At 42.4% G+C, this 21,808-nt stretch overlaps 1 protein-coding gene across 1 annotated transcript; it reads right to left on the reverse strand.

The window, feature by feature from the left end:
- Nucleotides 1–6,099: 6,099 nt before the first annotated feature.
- On the reverse strand, nt 6,100–21,598 carry sfrp5 (secreted frizzled-related protein 5). The gene is made up of 3 exons (XM_030071187.1): nt 20,564–21,598; nt 11,844–11,921; nt 6,100–7,673 (listed from the first exon to the last, which is right to left on the reverse strand). The coding sequence occupies exons 1-3, from the start codon at nt 21,123–21,125 to the stop codon at nt 7,345–7,347; spliced, it is 969 nt and encodes a 322-aa protein (XP_029927047.1). The 5' UTR covers nt 21,126–21,598; the 3' UTR covers nt 6,100–7,344.
- Between the last annotated feature and the right edge of the window lie 210 nt (nt 21,599–21,808).

A 21,808-nucleotide genomic window follows, 5' to 3' on the forward strand; every position in this document is an offset into this window, starting at 1 on the left:
CTTTTGCTTGCACTTGTATCTTTGGACTTGCTGTATGTGTGTGTGTGTGTGTGTGAGTGTGTGCGTGAGAGAGAGAGAGCTTTTGAACATCTGCAGAAGTCTGTAGAAGAGATGCAATTGTGTATTTTTTGCATCCCCTTCTGTATATGAATGTGTTTGAGGGTGTGGGCGCATCAACGTGCATATGCGTGTGTGTCTGGGTGTGTGTGCGCGCTTTCCATGCGGCGGTAAATCTCCAGGCTGACATGTTGGTTCAGTGGGGAAACAGCAGGTTTGGGACCATCCTGATGGCCTTCACAGATGGCCCCAGGACCCTGCCCATGGGAGGCCTTACTTCACCTATTAATTTATTCATTTTCCACTGCAGATGAGACACTGAGGCCAGTGTGATTGTTTCCGAGAGGCCAAGTCCCCTGGGAGCAGCCGGGGTGTTTTCTTATCCAACCCCGTCTCCCCCAAAACTGCCCTTCACTCGTTTCTCCTATTCACTCACCCTCGCACGCCTCTGCCCTCCCCTCTACAGATCTCTGTGGATATGTGTGTGTGTGGATCTAAGTGCAATAGGCCGACTGACAGGCTTTGACAAAACAGAATGTCATTGTCAGTGTGTCAGTGTCTGACACACTGGTCAGCGTGAAGTGAAAAGAAGCCACAATTTGGTTGTTACACATGTGTACACACACTCACACACACACACACACACATACACATTCCAGACACTGATGTGCATATGTACGCTCTGCTGTGTCACCATGCTGCGATGATTAAACTGGCAGTGAAAGATGTGATAATTTGCTTGATTTGATTCTAAGACTGTCACAGGACGCACTCATTCACAAATACACTCACACACACAACCATGCACACACAGTACCAGTGGCATAAATAGTTCCAACGTATGAAACAATATTGCACGGTATTATTTATTTATTTATTTACTTACGTTGTCCTCTGCCTTCTCTACATCTTATATGCTATTTTAATACCATTTTTTATTTTGTGCTTCATTTATTCTAATTATTTTATTATTTTATTCAATTGTTTTATACCTTTAAAACACTTTATAACCTGTTACAATAACAAAAGTGCTCTATAAATAAAATTGCTATGATTATTATAAGTTATTATTAAGTGTGAATGAGAAGGAATTGGAGAAGACAGACACTCGGCTCAGTTTATGATGACTGACAGAATCTGACCGGCTAAATTACCGCAGTGATTTCACATCTTCATATCCTCTCTGCTTTGTCCAGTAGAGCCGAGTGTGAGATGCAGTGGTTTACAAATGGCACTGCTGAAACCATATGAATTCATGATTCATATTCATCACGAGTGAGAACATTCTGGAGCTAAGTGAAACTGCCCTGTTACCTTGATCAATATGCATGTAAAAGGAGAGTGAGGCATTGTGGAAAACATCTCTCGCTTTCCCTCTCTCTCTCTCTCTCTCTCTCTCTCTCTCTCTCTCTCTCTGTGTGTGTGTGTGTATTTGTGTGTTACAAGTAGAAATTCTGCCTTTTTTGACTTTATTATCAGGAGAAAATTACTCCCTGGCTTGCTTCAGGCCTTTAAAAGGGAGTCTATACACTATATTGCTGTGAACACACATGAATGCCCGGTTACACACATTCACAAACACACTCAAATGCACACACACACACACACACACACACACACACACACACACACACACACACACACAGAGTTTTATAATGCAACATCTTTAATGCATTTTAGTGAGTAAGGCAGGCCAAGGCTCAGAGCCAATAAAATCCTTCTGTCTGTTTGTAGCTCTCTCTCTCTCTCTCTCTCTCTCTCTCTCTCTCTCTCTCTCTCTCTCTCGCTCTGTCTCCCTCTCTGTTGCTGTCTTTCTCTCTCTACATGAGCGTCCATTAGTCTGTCCTTCATTCCAGCAGACAGGTGGTCTTGTGGTCCAGACCAGAAGGTTATTGGCCTACTGTCTGATGCTGTTTTAATGGTGCATTGTGCAGTGGATGGAGGCATTCTGCAGCTCATCTACATTCCTCTGCTCTCCCAGAGATTTTAATGTTCCTTTTTTCTTTTTTTTTTTTTGAGATAGACTAATCAAATCTGGTTATGGCCTCTATGTGTGTGTGTCAAAGTTAAGATCAGTGAAAAAATGTACCAAAAAGGTGAGATAATTGCACTTGCTTCCAGTTCACCTTGATTTATCTTACTGTTCCTCTTCACAAGACACTGACCTTTTTTTGTAGAAAGACAAATGTGTTGGAAACAAATGAAATTATCCCACACCATGTGCAGCGGTTTACTTGTTTGAAAGAAAAATGAATTTTAAAGGAAAACCAATTATAACCCTAAATACTTGAATGGTGATTTACGATGAACCCTGCATTCCTGACTTCATTTTGGCCTTTGATGGTGTATTTTTCTTTTGGATAATTGGCCCTACATAGACAACGTGACGTCACATCGAGATATTTCCAGCAGAGGAGCAATGGTGTTGGAATGGCGGAAAATTTTTCAACTGTCTAAAACATCAACAGTAAACATCATATTTTGGCGTCAGCTCATCAGAAACGAAGAGGAATGGCTTCTTTCTGGTCTCACCTATTTTGCACCAATACTTTACAATCATACTGGGAGAAATCCATCGTACACAAAGGCTGAGAAAACAGTTTCTCCACCAACGGCAGTCTCAAGAGTGTACAATGAAATGCAGCCACCTGTTGCGTTTTCAGTAAGGGTTGTGACCAGTGTGTTTCCACTGGCAAGCAAAGCTAGTAGCATCGCTGTTGTAAAAATCAGAATGAATCTAACTTGATATTGGATATTTGATGGATACTTTCACCAAATATCCAATATTTGGTGGAAATACCTACTGAGGATGTTTTTCCACCTTCAGTACCTTATAAAACAAACTGCATGGTGAATATACTTCAAATTGCAGGATAATGAAACAATTTATAAGCACTGGTGTCCATATTTAAGGCAATAACTTTCTCATGTTTTAACACACATTTAAATTTTAATGCAGCATTTCCCATATGAATTAGAAAAAAGAAAAAACAAACTGAAGTAGAAGTGGATGACACAAGTTTAAAGAAAGTGGATTCACCAAAAATGTAAATCACAACACTTGAATGCAATGAACATTACAGACTGATGTGTGACTTGTTAAGATGGACATTTTTTGCAGTGTGTGCGTGCACGTGGACGTGCGCGTGCGTGTATGTATGTACAGGTGACAGCCGGACAGACAGCCGCTATTCGACTGTGAAAAAGGTGACACTTATCAGCGCACTGCAATAAAAACAGACAATGAGGCCATTCTTCTCTGGAGTGTGTGTGTGTGTGCGTGTGTGAGGTTGAAGGAGGGTGACGCTCTGTGTGTGTGTGTGTGTGTGTGTGTGTGTGTGTGTGTGTGTGCTTAGGTATGTCTGTGGGACCTGTCCAACTAGGGTAAAAGGGGTATGACGATGGAGCGGCGAATAGAATCAGGCTATTTGTGCGTGCATGTGTGTTTTTTTGGGTTGGAGGGTGGTGGTGGTGGTGGTGATGATGATGGCCTTTCTCTTCACTGCTTTCACTGTATAATAACTTAACCAGGGTTATGGTGCGTGTATTTGCATGTGTGTATTTAATAATTGATGTCACGGCAGCTTGGAGCAGAAAGGGAAACAATGCGAGCCTGTATTCCTACTTTTTCGGGCATGCTTGTGTGTGTGTGCGTGTGTGTGTGTGTGTATTTGTATGTGTGTGTCGCTGGTCCCTCGTCAGGCCCTTATTAACTACGCTAAGTGACCTTTGAGGAGGTGCTGACGAGTGCCCATGGGAGCCTGCCAGACTCTTTTGCTCCTTTCTCTCCCCACCCCTCCCTCCTCTCCTTCACCTTCTCTCTTTGTGTTCCCCTCCACTTTGAGCTCACCACTTTCCTACCTCTTGTGTTCTCTGCCTCTTTGAATTCTACTCATCATTTCCCTCCAAGCTACATCTAATCTACATTTTCCGCATGAGGGCTAATTCAACCGGAGAGGTGAACATTTCCCAACGCGGTTTATTCAACCTCTGTGGAACTGCAACTTTGAGCTCTGTGCTTATCTCATTCAATCGCACGCGTTACGTGAACACAGACATAGGTTATGATGTCTCCTACAAAGGCAGCCTTGTCTTGCAGGATTTTAACTAATATCCCCGTCCCTTCCTATTTCTGTCATTCTACAGTCTCGAGATGGAGAATGTGCCCTATCTCGGCTATCAGCTGGAAATAGGTCGTCACACCGCTGGTGTTCTGGCTTCATATGGGCTTGAACGCTTTCCGTGTTCTGGGAATTGTGGGTGGAAGATATTGAATGGTGCTTTGCCACAACTGATCCATCTTGCATGTTGGACAACACAGACGCCAAATCTTTTTATTGCAGTGAATTCATTATATGTGTGTCTGGATCGTTTAAACTGTGGGTGGGTTTGATAGAGTTGGTCAATTACATTGCAGCCTGCTGTCTGTCTGCGTCACCCCTTCACTCTGAGTCCTGGTGGTTTTGGAGTTCTGGCTCTGAGGGGTGCTGGCTTCATGTGCAGCCTGATTAGGGCTGGTGCGGCTTGGAGAAGATCTTGGCATTGTGCTGTGCATGATGGAGGTTTTATTCCATTTCTCCCTTTCAAAGGAGACATTAAGGTGTGAGGGAGGCTACATGTGTTCACACACTCCCATAACTCTCCTCTTTCTTTCCCAAAAATGGACACTTAGATATGAAAGCACAGCACTGTAGGGAATCACACAAGAACAGGACTGCACTCTGATGAACTCACATTGTTGTGCTCCACGATCAAAGAACGGGGAAGATGCTCCGTCCGTCCATCCCACATGATTTCTGAGTCTCTGCTGGCCTGTTTTGGAGAGAAGCTGGGGGAATGATGGATTTTGGCCAATTCCACAATAATCTGAAAACATTGTTTTTGTGTCAAATTATTCTCTGTCCACACTAGCATGTCCACACAAGCTTTCAAGCTGGCCATCCACAATAAAATACTGAAAATGCCTAAATTTCTAATAATAGGCATGTGCAGCATATCTGAGGCAGCAACGTCATATGTCACAAAACCCTCTATTTTTCATGTTTTCAACGGCTACACTAAAATGCAAAACCAGCATTTTCAAATGTATCTACTTGGGAGAGCTTTTTCGAAAAGCCCCATTTTTAAGGGAGATAAACAACTACTGTGGACTTAAGGGCAAAATGGAGAAAATAAAGATGCATTTTCAGACTTCTTTCTGTCTTTGGTTTCAGTAATTTCAATAGAACCCCGTTTGGCTCATCACAGCGCCACCACCAGGCCAACCGGACGCTAAGCTTCACATTCAAGGATCATTCATCTAGGACATTGTCTGGTCAACTTTGATGAACATTTGGCAATGATGCATTTTTACGCTGATATGCAGCATCAGTTTAAAATAAAACTGATCGGCCCATCTTAGTGTCACTAAGAGGCAAAAAAGCAGCAAGGTCTCAGACACGGCTGACCTGATTTCAACATACCTTGGGGAAGATGATGTAGCTGGCTTTAACAAATTGAAACTGATTGGCTCACGAGAGCACTGACAACAGAAAATGTCCCAAAGCCAAAACTGCAATGTCTCAGACACTGCACAGTATGATGCATACCAAAAATAAATAAATAAATAAATAATATTAATAATAATAAAAACAAACAAACACCCAGGGTGACGTTTCCCAACTGGGCATGATGTCATGAGCACTGATGACTTGTATATGTAAGTGTTTGTTTTGTCTATAAATTGGTGATTGTGTAAGCGTGAATTCATGTGTATTCGACTCCTGTAAAAAGGCCCAAAGCCAGGGAGTCATTTTCTTGAGATAATAAAGGCAGAAAAAAACTTGCTATTTGTGTGTGTCATGTATGTTTTAGTTGTTAATGACTTTTGTTGCTCTTACGTGAGACAAAGAAATTGCACATTTCAAAGAGGTGTTCTTTATAAAAATTTCAAATATATTTTATTCATTTACTTTTTTGTAAAACAAAGATGTATTTCAGTAACAGAACTACTTACAGGTTAACTGATTAAAAAAACATTATTGTCAAAGTTAAATTTCATCTTTTTATTGCTACAGCAACAGTGAATTCAGGTGCTATGTCTGTACGTATGATTTCTGTTTTCATACCATAGAAGTATAACTGAAGCAAATTATGACAATTTCAGTAAAAAAAAAAAAACATTTGAAGAGTGATAGTGAAAAAATAGTGAGTATCAGAGACTTTCCAACCCAACATTGTTGGGTCTGTCCAGAGTCTCCCTTTCTCATTCTCTCTCTCTCTCTCCCTCGCTCTCTCTATCTTTCTCCCATTTACTCAGGAAGATGTCTTCTCTGCCTTCTCTCTCCTTCTCTCTTTCCATTTCAAAAAGCAGAAATATTGAAGTTTCCCTCGTTCAGCTCACAGAAGCTGTGCTGTACAACAGTCAGTGGAAGCATCATCCAGTCCGTCAGTCTATCTCTCTTTGCCATGTCTCAATCCATTGGTCTTCTTTCCCAATAGGGGCAGATCAGGGGTAAGAGAAAAAAGGCCTCACTCTAGTCATCTAATGCTCATCTGAATTACCTACTTTTTACATGATCAGACAAATACAGTTAAGTGGATCTTCTACATCTCTTTGCTTTGACATCGATCTCAGGAGCTCTGCACCAGTGTATGCATAGCCCGCATAAAGTGTATCGTTTCTCTTTTTACACAGAAGGAAACCCTCTCTTCACACTCTATCTGAAGTAATACATAACTCAAACAAGCATTTTCCCTCCTGTAGTTGCCTTGACTCTTTAAATTTCCATTTCCTTTCGCTACGGTCTAATTGATAAACATGGTTGCTGTAAAATATCATACATGTGATTTGCTTTACTATAACAAAAGAGGAAAATAGAGTCTAAAGATTTTATGAATGGGGGCATTGCAGGGGGTAGCAGTTGCACTCTAGGATCAAGATATCTGCTCTTCAAATTAGAAAAACAAATTGTTATAAAGTCTGGGGCTTCTTTGGGGCGTTTATGGGCAGGCATGTGGCTAAGGCAGTATTCTGTGAGTGTGTAGCTTTTTTTCTTTTTCCTCCCCAACATAAATAGCTATGCCTGATTTATCTAGCCAGATCATAACGACCCCCTGGATGAGGCTGATTCACGTTAAAGCTGAGAAAATAAAAGCCTGGTCACCCTGGGAAGCTCTAGGAAGGGATCAGGGATGCATTACAGACAGAAGAATTAGGATCTAGGTGGAACAGGATGGTACTCGCGGAGCGATAATGGAGTGAACTAAATGTTTAAGGGACTCAGGGAACAGTTATGGGGATCGGTGTCACTGGAAGACGGTGTGGTAGGTGGGACACTGATGGGACTTCATGTACTTGATGGCATACTTGAGCTCCTTGCTCTTCTTGTCCCACTTGTGAATGGACATAAGCAGCAGTTGCTGGTCCACTTTGCGGCCCATGATAAGGAAGTTGGAGCCCAGGCTGTCCAGCTGGGCGCAGGGGCAGTTGGCTCCATTTTTGATGTACAGGGTCAGCTTCTTCAGGTCTTTCTTCCGCAGCACGCCCTGCTTCAACACCTTCTTCTTCTTTTGCGCTGCAATCAGCTTCCTGTCGCCCTTCTCCTTCTTCACCTCCTTGATCTTCATCTTGAGAGCTGAGGGAGGAGACAGGGAGAGCGAGCAAGCTGATTAGTGACTTGTTTCTTGGAGGAGCAGCTCTCCAGTGCTAATTTTAGCTGATATCATCATGATCTACTTCATTACATTGCTATGTAAACAAACTCATCCTAAATTCATGGCCAGAGCAAACATGATGACAGAATGGAAAAATACATAAGTTCTCCTTTTAGCAAACCTAATCAACTCAGTGTTTGTTTGCACAAAAATAACAGCATTTTTGTAATTATTATTATTATTTTAATTCATCTTATGGTTTTTTTACTGGTCCGGTCTGTTTCCTATCAGACGAAGACACTTACACCCTGATGGACAGATACCAATGATATGCCACTCTGTTTCCACGGCTCCCTTCTACTTTGAGTGGCTGTAAGAGTTTTCAGAGCTTGCTCACAGGAAGAACACAGAGCTATGTGCTGGATTCTGAACAGGCAGCTGGTTTACACCTCTCCTGAGAGACATCATTTAACCTTGGGCAAAAACTCAACACTAATATCCCATGTAGCATCCAAAACCAGCATCCTGTGTGCCTGTGAGTGTGTATGTGTGAGTGTGTGTGTGTGTGTGTGTGTGTGAGTGTGTGTGTGTGTCTGCATGTGTATCTATCTGTCTGACTGTACCACTTCAGTCTTTTTGGTGAAATCCAATGATGTACTGTTTAAGGAGGAAAGGTGTTATAAAATCAATGATGTTTCTATATGGGTAAACAGTCCTATACGTTTACATGAAGAATGACTGGTGAATCTGTATTAAAATGATTTCTCTGTCGAACCATTGCTGATACAGGTCAACACATGGATGTAATTGAAAGTAGAGATGAGATAAAGTGTAGTGTAATCAGATATTAGCAATTTTGTGTGTGTCTCATCGTTATCTATCAGGAGATAATGTGTGTTTACTTGAAAGACCAACACTACGCCATTACCCCAGGACTCTCCTGAGCAGAAAGTAACTTCCTTGATAATAATTTCACTTTCCCACCCAGACGTGTGTATTTTCTGAAGCAAAAGATATCGTGTAGATAACCTCTCTGTGCATAGTAGATACACGTTACAGCAAACATGGGCGTATCAAGCTAAAGAAGCACTGGTGCGCATTGGCTGTCCACACTAGTGTTTATACACTCGCTTTTATACACGTGAGAGATTACATGTGAACTGCCAAGCAGTTGAGAGAGGAATTCTCTCGGTGAGCATTTTGACAGGTGAAATTAATCATGGGCAGGGCAAAGGCACAGGGTTGGTATGAAGCATCGCTATGTACCCCAAACCTGTTGGAAGATCGCCATTTCACTTTTCGCCTCCTTGTCTGCAGCTTTATAAACATACTTTTGTACACTCTGATACGTATACATGTGAGGTGGTAGCATGTTCAAGAAGGAAAGTGCGTGCCAAGTTGCTTCCCATCCATGTCCCGATTCAAGTCCAGCTTCTATATTTAGGGACATCAGTATGTTGTGTGAGTATTTGTGTGCCTGAGTGTGTGTGCATGCCTGAATGAGGTTATTCTACATGTGTGTACAGAACATGTGTTCAGCAAGGATAGGAAGGATAAAATCATTTGCCCCTGCCCACCCATATTCAGTCATAAGTGATGCAGTGGGGCCCGCTGTGCAGTTGAGCCTGGCCAGTATCCCTGTGACAAGCTGTGCCCACTTTATATACAAACTCGCTCTCTTTAAAGTGAGTAGAGGAGGCATGGAGGAAGAAGGGGAGCAGATGGGGAGTTACAGAGGGAGAGGGAAAGGGAGAGAGGCAGAAGTGCGCTGTCATTTTGACGAAAAGCAGGTTTTCCTTGAGCGAAAGCACGTCGCCTCCCCTTCCAGCCAGGTAGAGCCTGCGTGTCCGTACTCTATCACAAACCTGTCCCCTCCTCTCTGCTGTTACATCCTTGTCATTTGTGCCACATGGCTGCATGGTACACCAAGGAATGTGGAGTAATATGGGATAAGATATCAAAAACTGTCTTTACTCAAATAAAACACAAAGTCTGAAAGGCGTTCAGGGATGAACAGCGTCCAAAGATGAGTAAGTAGCCGTGTTACTGAGGCGTGAGATAATGCTGTAATCAAATATCACCCTATAGAAAAACATAGTAGAGTCACTCTTGGCTGGATCCCACCATCCATATGTCTCTGTTATCTTGACTCCTCCAGTCATCCCAATGCCTCATGCAGTGACATACATCTAGAGCCAATAACATGACTGTAATCTCTCCAGTGCTCCTCCATGGCTGGCTATCTGCCTTCCGATGTAATCATATTTCACTCTAATGAAACGAGAGATATTGTGTCTTGCTCTCTGATCCCTAAACCTCCCCCCGCGTTGGCAACACAAGAGTGAGATATTAAATCTTACAATTAATCAGACAAATAAATATCTAGGCGTGATTTTGTAGAGTCATGATAGATGACATGGGATGAGCCGGCCTTTTGTTGGCGGCGGTTCTGAGTGTGATCAGTGTACACAAACGAGTATTGCTTTTTGTTGTTGTTGGATGTGAACGATAGTATATATTAATTTCTGATTCCCTCTTTCTGAAGTGTCATCTCCTGTAATGTTTACAACAATCAAATTCCGGCTGTTTCTTGGGTGTGAGCAATCGCCAGAAAAAAAGAATTGTGAAACTTGGTCTAATGTTTTGTTTTGTTTTGTATTTTTTTTTTTTTTTTAAATTCCAGGCGTCTCCGTTGTGCTATAAAATAGACTGGGACAGTATATTCTATAGAAATATGGTTTCAAGCATAGATCTGGCAACGTTTCATTTGCTGTTATAATTAATCTGTTCAGAAGCCTGAGCCATGTACAGTACTGTATTTCATCAGCCTTCCAAGGCTATGAATGTTCTCACCAATAGAAGTACCATTAGTTTCATCATCAGTGCCTCATGGCCACAGAAAATCGGAGAGCTGTATATCATTAACTCTAAAGGCCGGGGCAACAGTCCAGGAAGAGTGTCAGTTGCAGAGTGTGATGGGCCAAAAGCTTTCAATTCAATTCTGATGAACAGGATTGATTAGAACAGTCACAGCTGGCTTTGTGCGCTGGTCATAACCAGAGTGGTGAGAAAGTCGAGTGTTGGAAAGTAGAATAACAGGGAATGTTGCTGAATGGACATTTGGACCCTAATGGAGGTTGTTAAATTCACCTGTTTGTCATTTTGTAAAATATAGTGTGGTTAGGGTTGTATTTGGTATGCATGAATACCTCTTTCATTTTGATTTTGACACTTCTCTGCCAATACCAGTGAAAGTATTGTGCTTTATACACACACACACACACACACACACACACACACACACACACACACACACACACACATATATATATATAAGCACAAAGTCTTGTGTATATATGCATGTATATATATCCGCCCCACCACCAACTTTTTGAGTACTGGGAATTCAAAGTAAAAACAAAAACACTGCACTGTATTCTACAAATACTAACCAAGCAACTATCCAGTAAAAAGGAAACTGAGAATATTTGTAAAAAAAAAAAAAAAAAAAAAAAATCAGTTTGGCCAGTTTTACTTGATTTGTGCATTTTGTTATGTAATTTCCTAATTTTCCAGTTAAAAGAATTGATTTTGAACTTTGCACTCATCCCTTTAGAGTCGCACAAGAAATGTCACATCTAACTTTGTTCTGTTTTTGTAAAAAATGAGCTCATTTTCAATGAACTACTTTTACTTTCAACAGCCCTTCTTCTTAAGAGTATAAGAGACGTTGTGGTACTCTTTCCACCACTGATCGTAGGAAACAGCAGCACACATTTACTGCACATAGCCAACAGTTGTTGTTGCAGTTGTGTATTTGACTTTGAATACATTTGGCTATGTTAACCTGTCAGACCTGACCTGTACACCCCCCACCACCCCTACAATTGAGCTCTGTACTCTATCTGAGCACTATTAGGCTGTACAGTGCTGCTGAAGGATCCCTGAGTCACATGTTCTCTGTACGGTTGAAAGTGCGTGACTGCAGGTGATAACTGAGTGTTAAATAAATAAATAAAACATAGAAAGTGCAGGGTTGTCCATGGTAGCTGCTATATTGTCTAGACTATCGGTAACCACTGCCTGTGTGTTCATGTATGTTTCTGTGAGTGGTTGTGCAGGATTGACACATTTTAAAAGCAGGCACTTACCAAAGTCACTGGCGCAGTAATGTTCCATTATGTTGTCTGCCTTCAGCTCGTTGTCACATGGAGGGCAGACCTTAGACACTGGAGGGACAGAAAGAAGACATTGTCGTCAATAAAGGCAACACTCGGGTGTGGAGAGTGTAAAGCGCTCTGACTATCTCATCACATCCTCTGAGCTGATGCTGCTGAGACCAGCTTAGCTAATATCCAATAATGTTTCCAGACGACTCAGAGCTCATTGGGTGGGTGAGTTGAGGTCTTTGTTAGTCAAGTGCAGACAGCGAGCGAGCTCAAAGCCATGTCCCTGGGCATTTTCATGGCACTTGTTTGGAGCCCCCCTCCCCTTGTCAGAGGCTATTTGCTGCGGAGGGAATATATAGTCCAGGAGTCTGACTGATGTTTGCCCTGCAATTACAGTGGAGAAAATGTTTTAATTCCAGCCGTTGTATATTTTGGTGGTGCAGGCGTGGTCTTGGCTGCACAGAAAGGTAAACGTTGCAGCAGGAGCAGCTGAACATGGTGAAAAGTGATTCAGTACACAGACATGGCCAGAGCTCTGGCCACACAGCAACCACACATTGTGAAACAGCAAGTGGAAACCAAAGCAACAAGTTGAGGGTATTTTTAACACACAATTTTGGCCGGGTACCTTTGCTTGTAGCAAGTTTAGCCTCGCTGTTTGTGATTTGTGATTTTGTGATTTACATCAGTGTAAACTCACAGAGTATAGACACAACATGGAAGCACCCAAGCACAGGTCATGCATCAAATTTTTGTTCAAATATAGGCCTGCTTGCCTGCTTTTTATACATGAGTTGCACTCCACTTTGATGTCACAAAACTCACAAAAAAATGCTTTGGAAATATGGTGTAGGCCAAAATGTAAAGTAAGAATTGTTTTCTGTTTTCTCAAATTCATCCTAGATATGCCATTTTGAATAAAGGCATTTTAATTACTGCTTGAACATTATCCCTTTCCTTTCTACACAAGAGTGCCTGAAATTATCACTAGATTTATCTTAGGCTTCTTATTTCTCTTTTCAGCAAGTCTGACCCTGATAAATATTAAATTTGAAGCACCTCTGAATAAACGTGGGAATTTACTTTTTTTTTTTTTTTGTCACATTTATCACTAAATCACTGATACCACTTACTCCTATTCTCTTTTCCCACTCTAGTAAAGATACACACACAGTGTGCCACCTTCCAATTTTCTTAAAATCTGCTTTAAAATAAAACTTTTTTTTTTTTTTTTTTTTTTACCACCTCTTGTTATCCAAAAGGGACTTTTTTTAGGTGTCAATATCCGGTATCAGTCCACTGATCCAAAAACAGGGAATTGAGGCAATCGAAAGAAAGAGACATAACCTTAGCAAGGGAGATGGAGAGAAGGATGTGGTTGCAGCAGGTATAGAAATCTTCCCCCCACCGCTGAAACATATATACCTGCGAGGCAGAGTGATGGAACGTGCCATGATTAGAGACAACTTGTCTGAAGGAAAAAAAAAAAAAAAACACAGGCCCTCTGCTGAATAAGCGATCTTATTCAGGCTAGCCGGACGACTGCTTACAGGGGAGGTAAATTTTTCTGTCATTCTCTCACCACAATATCCAAAATAATTTCAAAACTCTCTCCCCCCAGCTGCTCTCTCTCACACACACACTCTTTCTCTCTCTCTCACACACACATATACACATACACACACAGGACTATCCTAGCCTAGTCCAGCCCTGGCCCCTGGGTTAAAAGTCAGGGTTCAAAGGTTATCACCCCATCCCCAAACCTCTGCGTCTGGGCAGATAATGAGAGGGGTCAAAGTTCAGCATGCTTCACTGCCTGGGTCGTGGGGAGGTGAACCCCCTAACCGTTACTGAGTGTATGTATATGTGTGTGTGCGTGTGCGTATGTGTGTGTGTGTGTCAGTGGGAGTTGAACCATGTTCTTGTAGAGTAACTGCCAGTTTTTCTCCTCTGAGGGTTCCCATGCTTTCACGGGCGAGATGCCTGCTAGGCCGAGAGGGTCATGCCTCTAATTGTCTGGTGCTGACATGGAGACTGGGATTAGAGCATAGAAACACACACACACACACACACACACACACACACACACATACACATACACACGCATGCAGAGCCAGAGAGAGGCCAAAACTCCTCTGGGTTTGTCTGTTTTGAACGATTCCCTTAAAGCTGTTACATCTTATTCAGACTCCAGAGTAGCTCGTTCCGGTTTCACAGGGGTGGTATGTTGGCAGAGGGCCCAGTTGTGTCGATGCCAGAGCATGTGTCAGGAGAAAGTAGTTCCTCCATGAAACCCAGTGGAGCTCGGACCATAAAGCACCATTTGGAGGCAGAAGAGAAATCAATTAAGCGACGACGACCCTCATCATCGCCTGGTCTCTGCAAGGAAATCACCAGCCACTTCTCATGGGAACCACCTCTTGATGTTTTTCTTTCCTCCTGCAGCTGACTCTCTCCTGATATTCCTGATGATATTCACATTTGCAAGACTGTTACACCTCTCGATAAACATTTTGACATTGAATAAATGTTGATAGAATAGCCATCACCGGCATTAAAAACCAGTGTAAACATAATGTCGGAATGAAAGTCGGCTACATGCATCACTTTGTCAAATAATTGACCTAAATGTCTTCTGATAACAGGGCAAAGACGTCATGAATACAATACGTATCATGGGTCACAATATGATTTGTATCATGCTACATTACAATACGCATAATTAAGTGAAAATGTATAAATAGAGCTTAAAAAACAACCTACTACCTAAAACCTGGATTGACTTAGAAAATAAACAACTTATATGATAAATTAGGTGACAAACTTACTTAAAACAATCTAATTCAAAATTCCCATTCCAGTTTAACCAGAGAACTGATATAGTACTGCAAAGAATTATACCGCAATCCTCGTCTGTGTTAATTTTTTTTCCTTAAGCTATTTTAATACCTTTTTTTTTTTTTTTTTTTTTTTTTTTTTTTTTTTTTTTACCATGCCATAATATCATACTATAAAAAGTGTGTGCTCATTTAGGTTAACATTGCACTCGGCCACCTCACGCTTGAGGGCAATTGTTAAATGCTTGCTGAGTTACACTCACGGATGGAAATGAAGTTAGATGAATGTTCCCACAGAAAGAGGGGATGAGGGGACGAGGAGGAGTTGGGTAGAGATGAGAGGATAGAGGAAGAAAGTGTGATGGGATCAGGGCGAGAAGGGAGGGGATCTGCTGGGAAGCGCTGTTGTTAAGTGTCAAACAGCAAGCCAGAGTGGAAATGGTGTACGGCAAGCGTCCAATAATTTAAGAGAAGACAGAGGAACTTAACTTAATCATCAAGCTCTGATGTTATCGTCACATCATCTCCATCTCGCTTTCTCTCTTTCAGCTCTGCTCTCAGTCTGTCCTTCTCTCTCTCTCCTCATTTTCACTTATTTTCACTTTTTTTCCCCCTTCTCTCTGTCGCTCGCTGTTTCTCACACGCAGACACACATACACATAAACTAGGTTTTCATCAAAGTCTGTTTATGTGAATTATGACAAATTAGAGAGGGTGAATGGAAATGGCAGATAAATTCAATAAAATTTTCTCTGTATTGCAAAAAAAAAAAAAAGTTTATGCTAGCTTGAGTCAGAAAATTTTCTTTTTGTGGAAGAAAATGTATGCAATAAAAAGCAATGGAAAGGCATTTGTCAAATAAATAATGATATAAGCTTGGCATAATCAGCCTATAAATCATCCAAATTCATTGCACAATAGTTAAAAAACAGCTAAAACATTTTAAAATGTTGTCTGTAAATAATTATCCACCATGAGCTCCCAGAAATGTCATGTGGTGTCTGTGTGTGTGTGTGTGTCTGTGTGTGTTGCAGTCCTAGCTGTGTGGTCATTACTTGGTGCATTAGAAGTAGATTTCCATGTGCATTTCCTTGTTTTTTGTCTGTGAATAGGATAAATTATGACCATCATTAGCTGACACAAAAGCACAACATGCCCAAAATCTATCCCTAAAAGACTTTTTCCATTTTTTCACATGGACGCGTTTTTTTTTTTTTTTTTTTTTTTTTTTTTTTTTTATTATTATTTATTCATTCACTTCAACCTGATGGGAACACACTGTACCTAATTCACATTTTATTGTTTGCAACATTCAGACAGTTGTTTAAAATTCATTTGACAGTTGGACGGAAACTTGAGCTATGCGGACAAACACGCACGCTCCTGCGCTCTCAGGCGCGCGCAAACACACAAAAGATAGTCGGACGGATCTAACAATGTCTTCATCTGATCCCCTGGCGTGTCATGCACCTCGTACCCTGCAGCCTCACACATGACAGCGGCTTTTGTGGGGAGAACGTTCCATTTAAAGTATGCTCAGGTCACCATCTCATGCCTCATTTGGGCCCTTTAAGTTACGAGCAGCAACACTTATGACATTAAACGGTACTGTGCCGCAGATGAAATACAGTGTGTGATTTATGTCGGAGGGGCTAACATCTGTTTAAATGCAGCATGCGGACAGACAGAGGAGGACTTAAACATGGCCTGCAGGCAGCCCCCAGGGCCCCTTAAAACACAGCACGCTGCTTGCATCTGTAGGAATCCTATACAGAAGAGAAAATACATTCTCAAAAGGCCTAGGCAGTCTTCCATGCACAGAGCATTGGATCACATTTTCCCTTTCATACAGCGGCCAGGGCCACATGAGTAGCGCCCATTGTGCTGCTGGGGACCTGACAGTGCTGCCTGTCTGCCTTAGCATGGTTGTAACTTACACTAACCACATCAATGGCCGGCGAGGACAGACAATATCTTTCACACCATGCAATTTCAACGACTTTCACCGGACAACGTGCATATTGTCCTTAGGAAAACCTGTTGCGGAAAGGTTTAGATTAAACATGCAACTTGATTTATGGATTTTACCTCATGCACAAAAGGTGGAGTTTGATCGCGGAGAGAGTGTAGAATCATACATATCATTCCCTCTGATTTCCTAATGACTATTTTTGCTGTTGCTAAAGGTAAATGCGGTTAATTAAATAAATGAGTGGAAGCTGATTGGCAGAACTGCCTGACAGGGTGAGCTTCGGCTGGTCTTTTTGCTCTCTCTGCCCTGCTGAGTGCCTGATCCCTCTCTCACTAGCGGTCTGTTTGTCTTGCCTGCTAGAATATCTACAGAGTTGTATTTCATGTAATCACTTACCACAGGCCCAAGTGCACACACATGCATGCGTACACCCAGGCGCACAGGCACGTAAATCCGTCCATGCCACAAGACATTCATATCCACAAACAAACACACTCTCTCTAACAGAGCTCGGGGAGAGGTGTTCCTCTCACTTTGCACCCTGACAGCGAGGTGGAAAGTGAATTTAACTCTGTACTGCTAGTTTCCACAGGAGTTCTCGAACCGTGTTATATCGTGTAATTTCAGAATAGCTCAGATAGCATCTGGGCCTCCCAGACAGGGGCAGCAGCAGGCAGAGCAGCACTAGATTCCTGTGATTGATACAGCCCTCCCTGATCCACCTGGATTACCTCAAGAATCCATATATGATCCTGTGGAAAGTATGTTTCTGATGTCTTCTGACACAAGACGTTCCCAAGAAACTCACTTCTAGGAGTTCATAGCTCAAACCGTTTTATTATCGCTGGCTATGTTTGTGTGTTTATGTGCATGTGTGGTGTGTGCACATGTGTGTGTGAGTGTGTTAGAGAGCCAAAAGCTTGTCCTCAGCATGGCCTCAGCATGGCCTCATCGGCACATCAGAGAAGCTCTGGTTCTTAACAGCATGTCAGTGACTGAGCCTTCAGGCTAGAACTGATATGGGTTCAGTCTCAGTTTCACACACACATGCCACAAACACACATACACACACACCACAAACCCGAAGTTTCAACTCAACAAATATTCCGTTTGTGATTTATTCTTTTATTTATTTAAAACATTTGAAGAGGGTTTCTTTCAAATAAACTGCGAGCCCTCTTTAGTCTTAGTTTGTCTCCAACAACAATGATCCCGCTACAATCTAATACCGATACCACCCCACTTTCTGTAATCTCGCCATCTCCACCGAGTATTTGATTAGATAAGATCAACAAACAGTTGTCTGTGTGAGGAGATGACAGATGAAGTTCATGCCTTCTCCTTCTCGGGGAGCACGTAAAAAGAATGAGTTATGGCGCTGCGAAGCCAATATGTCACATAGTTGATACCAGTCCTACAAAAACAGAACAGCCATTTTCATAATGGAATAAGCCAGCACTGCATGAATTCACAAGAGAATCTTTTCCCCACTTTTTCATCAGCACACTGTGAATGGTCTTCTCCTCAGCATTTATGATCAGAAGAGATGATACAGCACACAGCTAGTTGTGACAGACAGGGCTACAGCCGCGTATTTGTATGACTGCTGCCATTTTTTAAATATTTTTAGCATGATTTTTTTTGTACTTTTTTTTGTACTTTGAACCTGTTCTCCTGTCCAGCTTCAGGATCATTGCTGCTTTGCAATATTATTATTATTAGTAGTAGTAGTAGTATTAGTATTATTGTTTTAATAATGTAATAATGTAATGTACTATACACAGCAAAATCGCGTTTTATGTACAAAGGAATTCTGTGTCAACCGAGCTGGCAACAAATAGTTAAAGGCAAGAGGTGGAATAATGAGATGGTAAACCATTTTCTTCAGGTCCCAGTTGAAAGAGGAGAGGGGGGACAGTACTTTTATGCTCCAGGAAGGAGCCTTTCTCCTCTTCACGGCACTGTCTGTCCCTCTCTACTCTCCCTCTTTCCTCTCCTTTCACTCCTCTCCTTTCTGTTCTCCCAGGGACAATCACACTCTGGCCATTCCCATTCTCCGCCTGGCTCTCTTGTCCTGTCATGTCGACTAATTAGTGGGGCTCAGTAATTGGCCTTCTAGCTAATTGGCCTGCTGGCTGCCAGATCCAACAAAGGGAGAGCAGGCCGGGACACAGTGGGGACTGTCCCCCTCCACAGTCTGAAGACTCTCATCAACTCCCTCTCTCTCCCTCTCAGCGCTGACTGGTTTTGTTAAGAGGCTGCTTGAGGAGTCGCGGTGCACATGCACACACACACTTCTGCACACGTACACACCTATTTCTCGCTCTTTATTTCCATCTCAGGCTCTCACAGTCTCTGTTGGCCTATCTGTCTGCCTATTTTCTGACTTATTGTCTGTGAAAACTATAACATATTTTCTAAAATCTGCCAAAATACTTTGTGAATCAACAGACACATTCACAGTAATACTTTTAGATTTTTAACATTTTTTTTTTTTTTTTTGGTGTCATCTTTCTTTGATTGATTTGTGCATTTGGTGACACTGTACAGACTGTCCTGTGATTTGCATGTCAGGTAGAAATAAGATTCTCTGTTTACTCAGCAGGTAGATTAATTAGTACTTTGCGGAATGTCCAGCTGTGCAGCTTGGAAGGGGTGTGTGTGTGTGTGTGTGTGTGTGTGTGAATGTTTGTGTGCATGTGTGCTACACTTCTGTATGTGCACACATGCATGCGAGTCTATGTGCTTCACCTTTTCAGCAAGCCTTGTTTAACATCACAGTCCATTTATCTTAACTCAGTGAGCGATCAGTCCAGTGGAGTCTCTCAGTCTCTTGTCTTTCTCTGTCTGGCTCTTTCTCTCCCTGAGGCGCAAGGCAGGGAGCTGCCCTGAACTGTCCACTCGCACAGAAACTCTCCCTGTAGCCCGTCCCTGCTCCCGTTTCTCTCCCTGACCTCTTCTGGACAGTCTCACTAAAACTTTCATCTGTCATCAGCGCAGTGCTGAGCTACCATAAGGGCCTCACAGCCATTTTCCTGCACTGACACCGATTCTGTCTCTGCAGGTTCTTGAACAGTCACATGTCTTTGAATTGCTGTGAACAACGACAATGTAATTCCTAAAATTTTAAGTGAAAAAAAAAATCTACCAAAATTATCTCTTTTCCTTTTCTTTCCTTTTATATTGCTTTATCACAGCATGCATGTGTTTCCACAGCAATTAGATATAACTTTATGTAAAAACAAAATAATAAAAACATATATACGGTATGTGGAAATAATTGAATCTAGTGACAGAAAAAATGTTATGGTGTTTAACATGTTTTATAAAACTGAACAATTTCATGTTTTTCACACTGAATCCTTTGCTATTGATATTACTTGGTAAAACGTATTTGTTATACTATATTAATTAAGTTTATTAGATAAAACCAATAACATGTGACATACAGTATGGAATGGCAATTATGATAACAAGCTCTAGTTAGTGGTATTAAATACTGGGAAGATTTTATATTGCAGGCTTTCTTTGGATGTAGTAGAAACATGCAAGAATTAATTGTTCACAGAGTGGTTTCATTGTAAAATTACTAAACTTTTATGTACTGGCATGAAAGCTTAGTATTTTATATACATCAGCCTGAATTTTAAGCACTATTTTATCTTTGCCATGTGCAAAATGCTGTATCATTATGCTGCCAAACATACAATGTAGTTGACCTATGACCTTTTTAGGAGATAATAAAAATGAATAATAAAAAGTAATGACATTACACCATTGTGACATGGCAATTTGTATGTGCACATGCATGTGTGTGAGTGTGTGTGCCTGTGAATATACTTGCATCTTGCAAGTGTGTGAGTGTGTATGTGCTCATGGCCATATTGCCCTACCTGGTGGAGGGGTGGCGTGGTTCCCAGCGAACTGCATGGGGATACAGAGGTCATTATCGATGGGGAACTTATCACAGGTCAGCATCTCGGGCCAGGGGAAGCCATAGGTCTCCATCACTGGAGCACAGCTGTCCCTCACGGCCTCACACAGCGAGCGGCATGGGTAGATGGGTCTGTCCAGGCACACTGGTGCAAACAGAGAGCACAGGAAGACCTGGGTGTCAGCGTGGCACCGTTTGGCCAGGAGCGGCACCCAGCTGCCCGCCTGCTGCTTGACTTCTGGCATGGTCTCGTGGTCCAGCAGGTTGGGCAGCCTCATCTTCTTGTAGCCCACATTGTGGCATAGGCGCAGGTCGGCTGGGATGTCCACACACTGAGGCTGCTTGGTGTAGAAGCGGCCGTTGTGGAAATTGTCCGACTGCCAGCTGTAGTAGTCGTACTCGTCTGCGGCCGAGACGGTGGCAGTGAGGAGAAGGAGGAGGAAGAACAGTGAGAGGCCCTGCGCCACGCTGAAGGAGCCCTGGGTTAATGCCCACCTGGGGCTCTTTTGTCCTTGTGCCATGCCTCTCTGAGCTCTGACCAACAATTCAAGATGGTTGTATCCAAAGTCTCCAAAGTGAGTCAGAGAAGACAAAACGCAAAGAGAGAGAGAGAGCAAAACAAGAGGGGCAGGAGTACAAGCTGTAATCCTTTTTCTTCCTGAGTATGGAAGCAGCGGATTGAAAACAAAAGAAGTGTTTAATTCCCTTCTTCCCTGCAGAGTCAGCCCTCTAAGCCTTGCAGTGGAACACCTTCCTGTGTGTGTGTGTGTGTGTGCCTCAGGTGGTGGAGTGGGCAGGCAGCAATCAAGAAAGGGTGAGAGCACGAGTACAGTGGACTGCTGATTTGGTCTTTCTAACTTTCCCTGTCCAATCTTTCTTATTCTCCGTCTCTCTCTCTCTCTCTTCAACCAGTCTCCAGTCCTTTCCTGCTCTCTGTCTATCAGTCTGTAACTGCGGTGAGGAGTACCTAGGCTTTAAGAGGCAGTGGTAGCTGGTCCCTACAGCTGCCTGCCCCCTAGCAGGATCCCAGACCACTCACCCTCCTACTGGCCTCCCCTGGACTCACTCACAGCTGCCTCAGCCAATCACAGCCACAGGGGAGGTTACTTCAGCCTTGGGGACACTCCTCTTGCCCCCTTTCCTCTTCAAAACCCCTCCTCTAAATGAGTAAGTGCAGGGAGCAGGGAGAGAGAGGGAATGCACA

The sequence above is a fragment of the Myripristis murdjan genome, chromosome 15 (assembly GCF_902150065.1).
Source record: "Myripristis murdjan chromosome 15, fMyrMur1.1, whole genome shotgun sequence".
NCBI classification, from domain to species: Eukaryota; Metazoa; Chordata; class Actinopteri; order Holocentriformes; family Holocentridae; genus Myripristis; species Myripristis murdjan.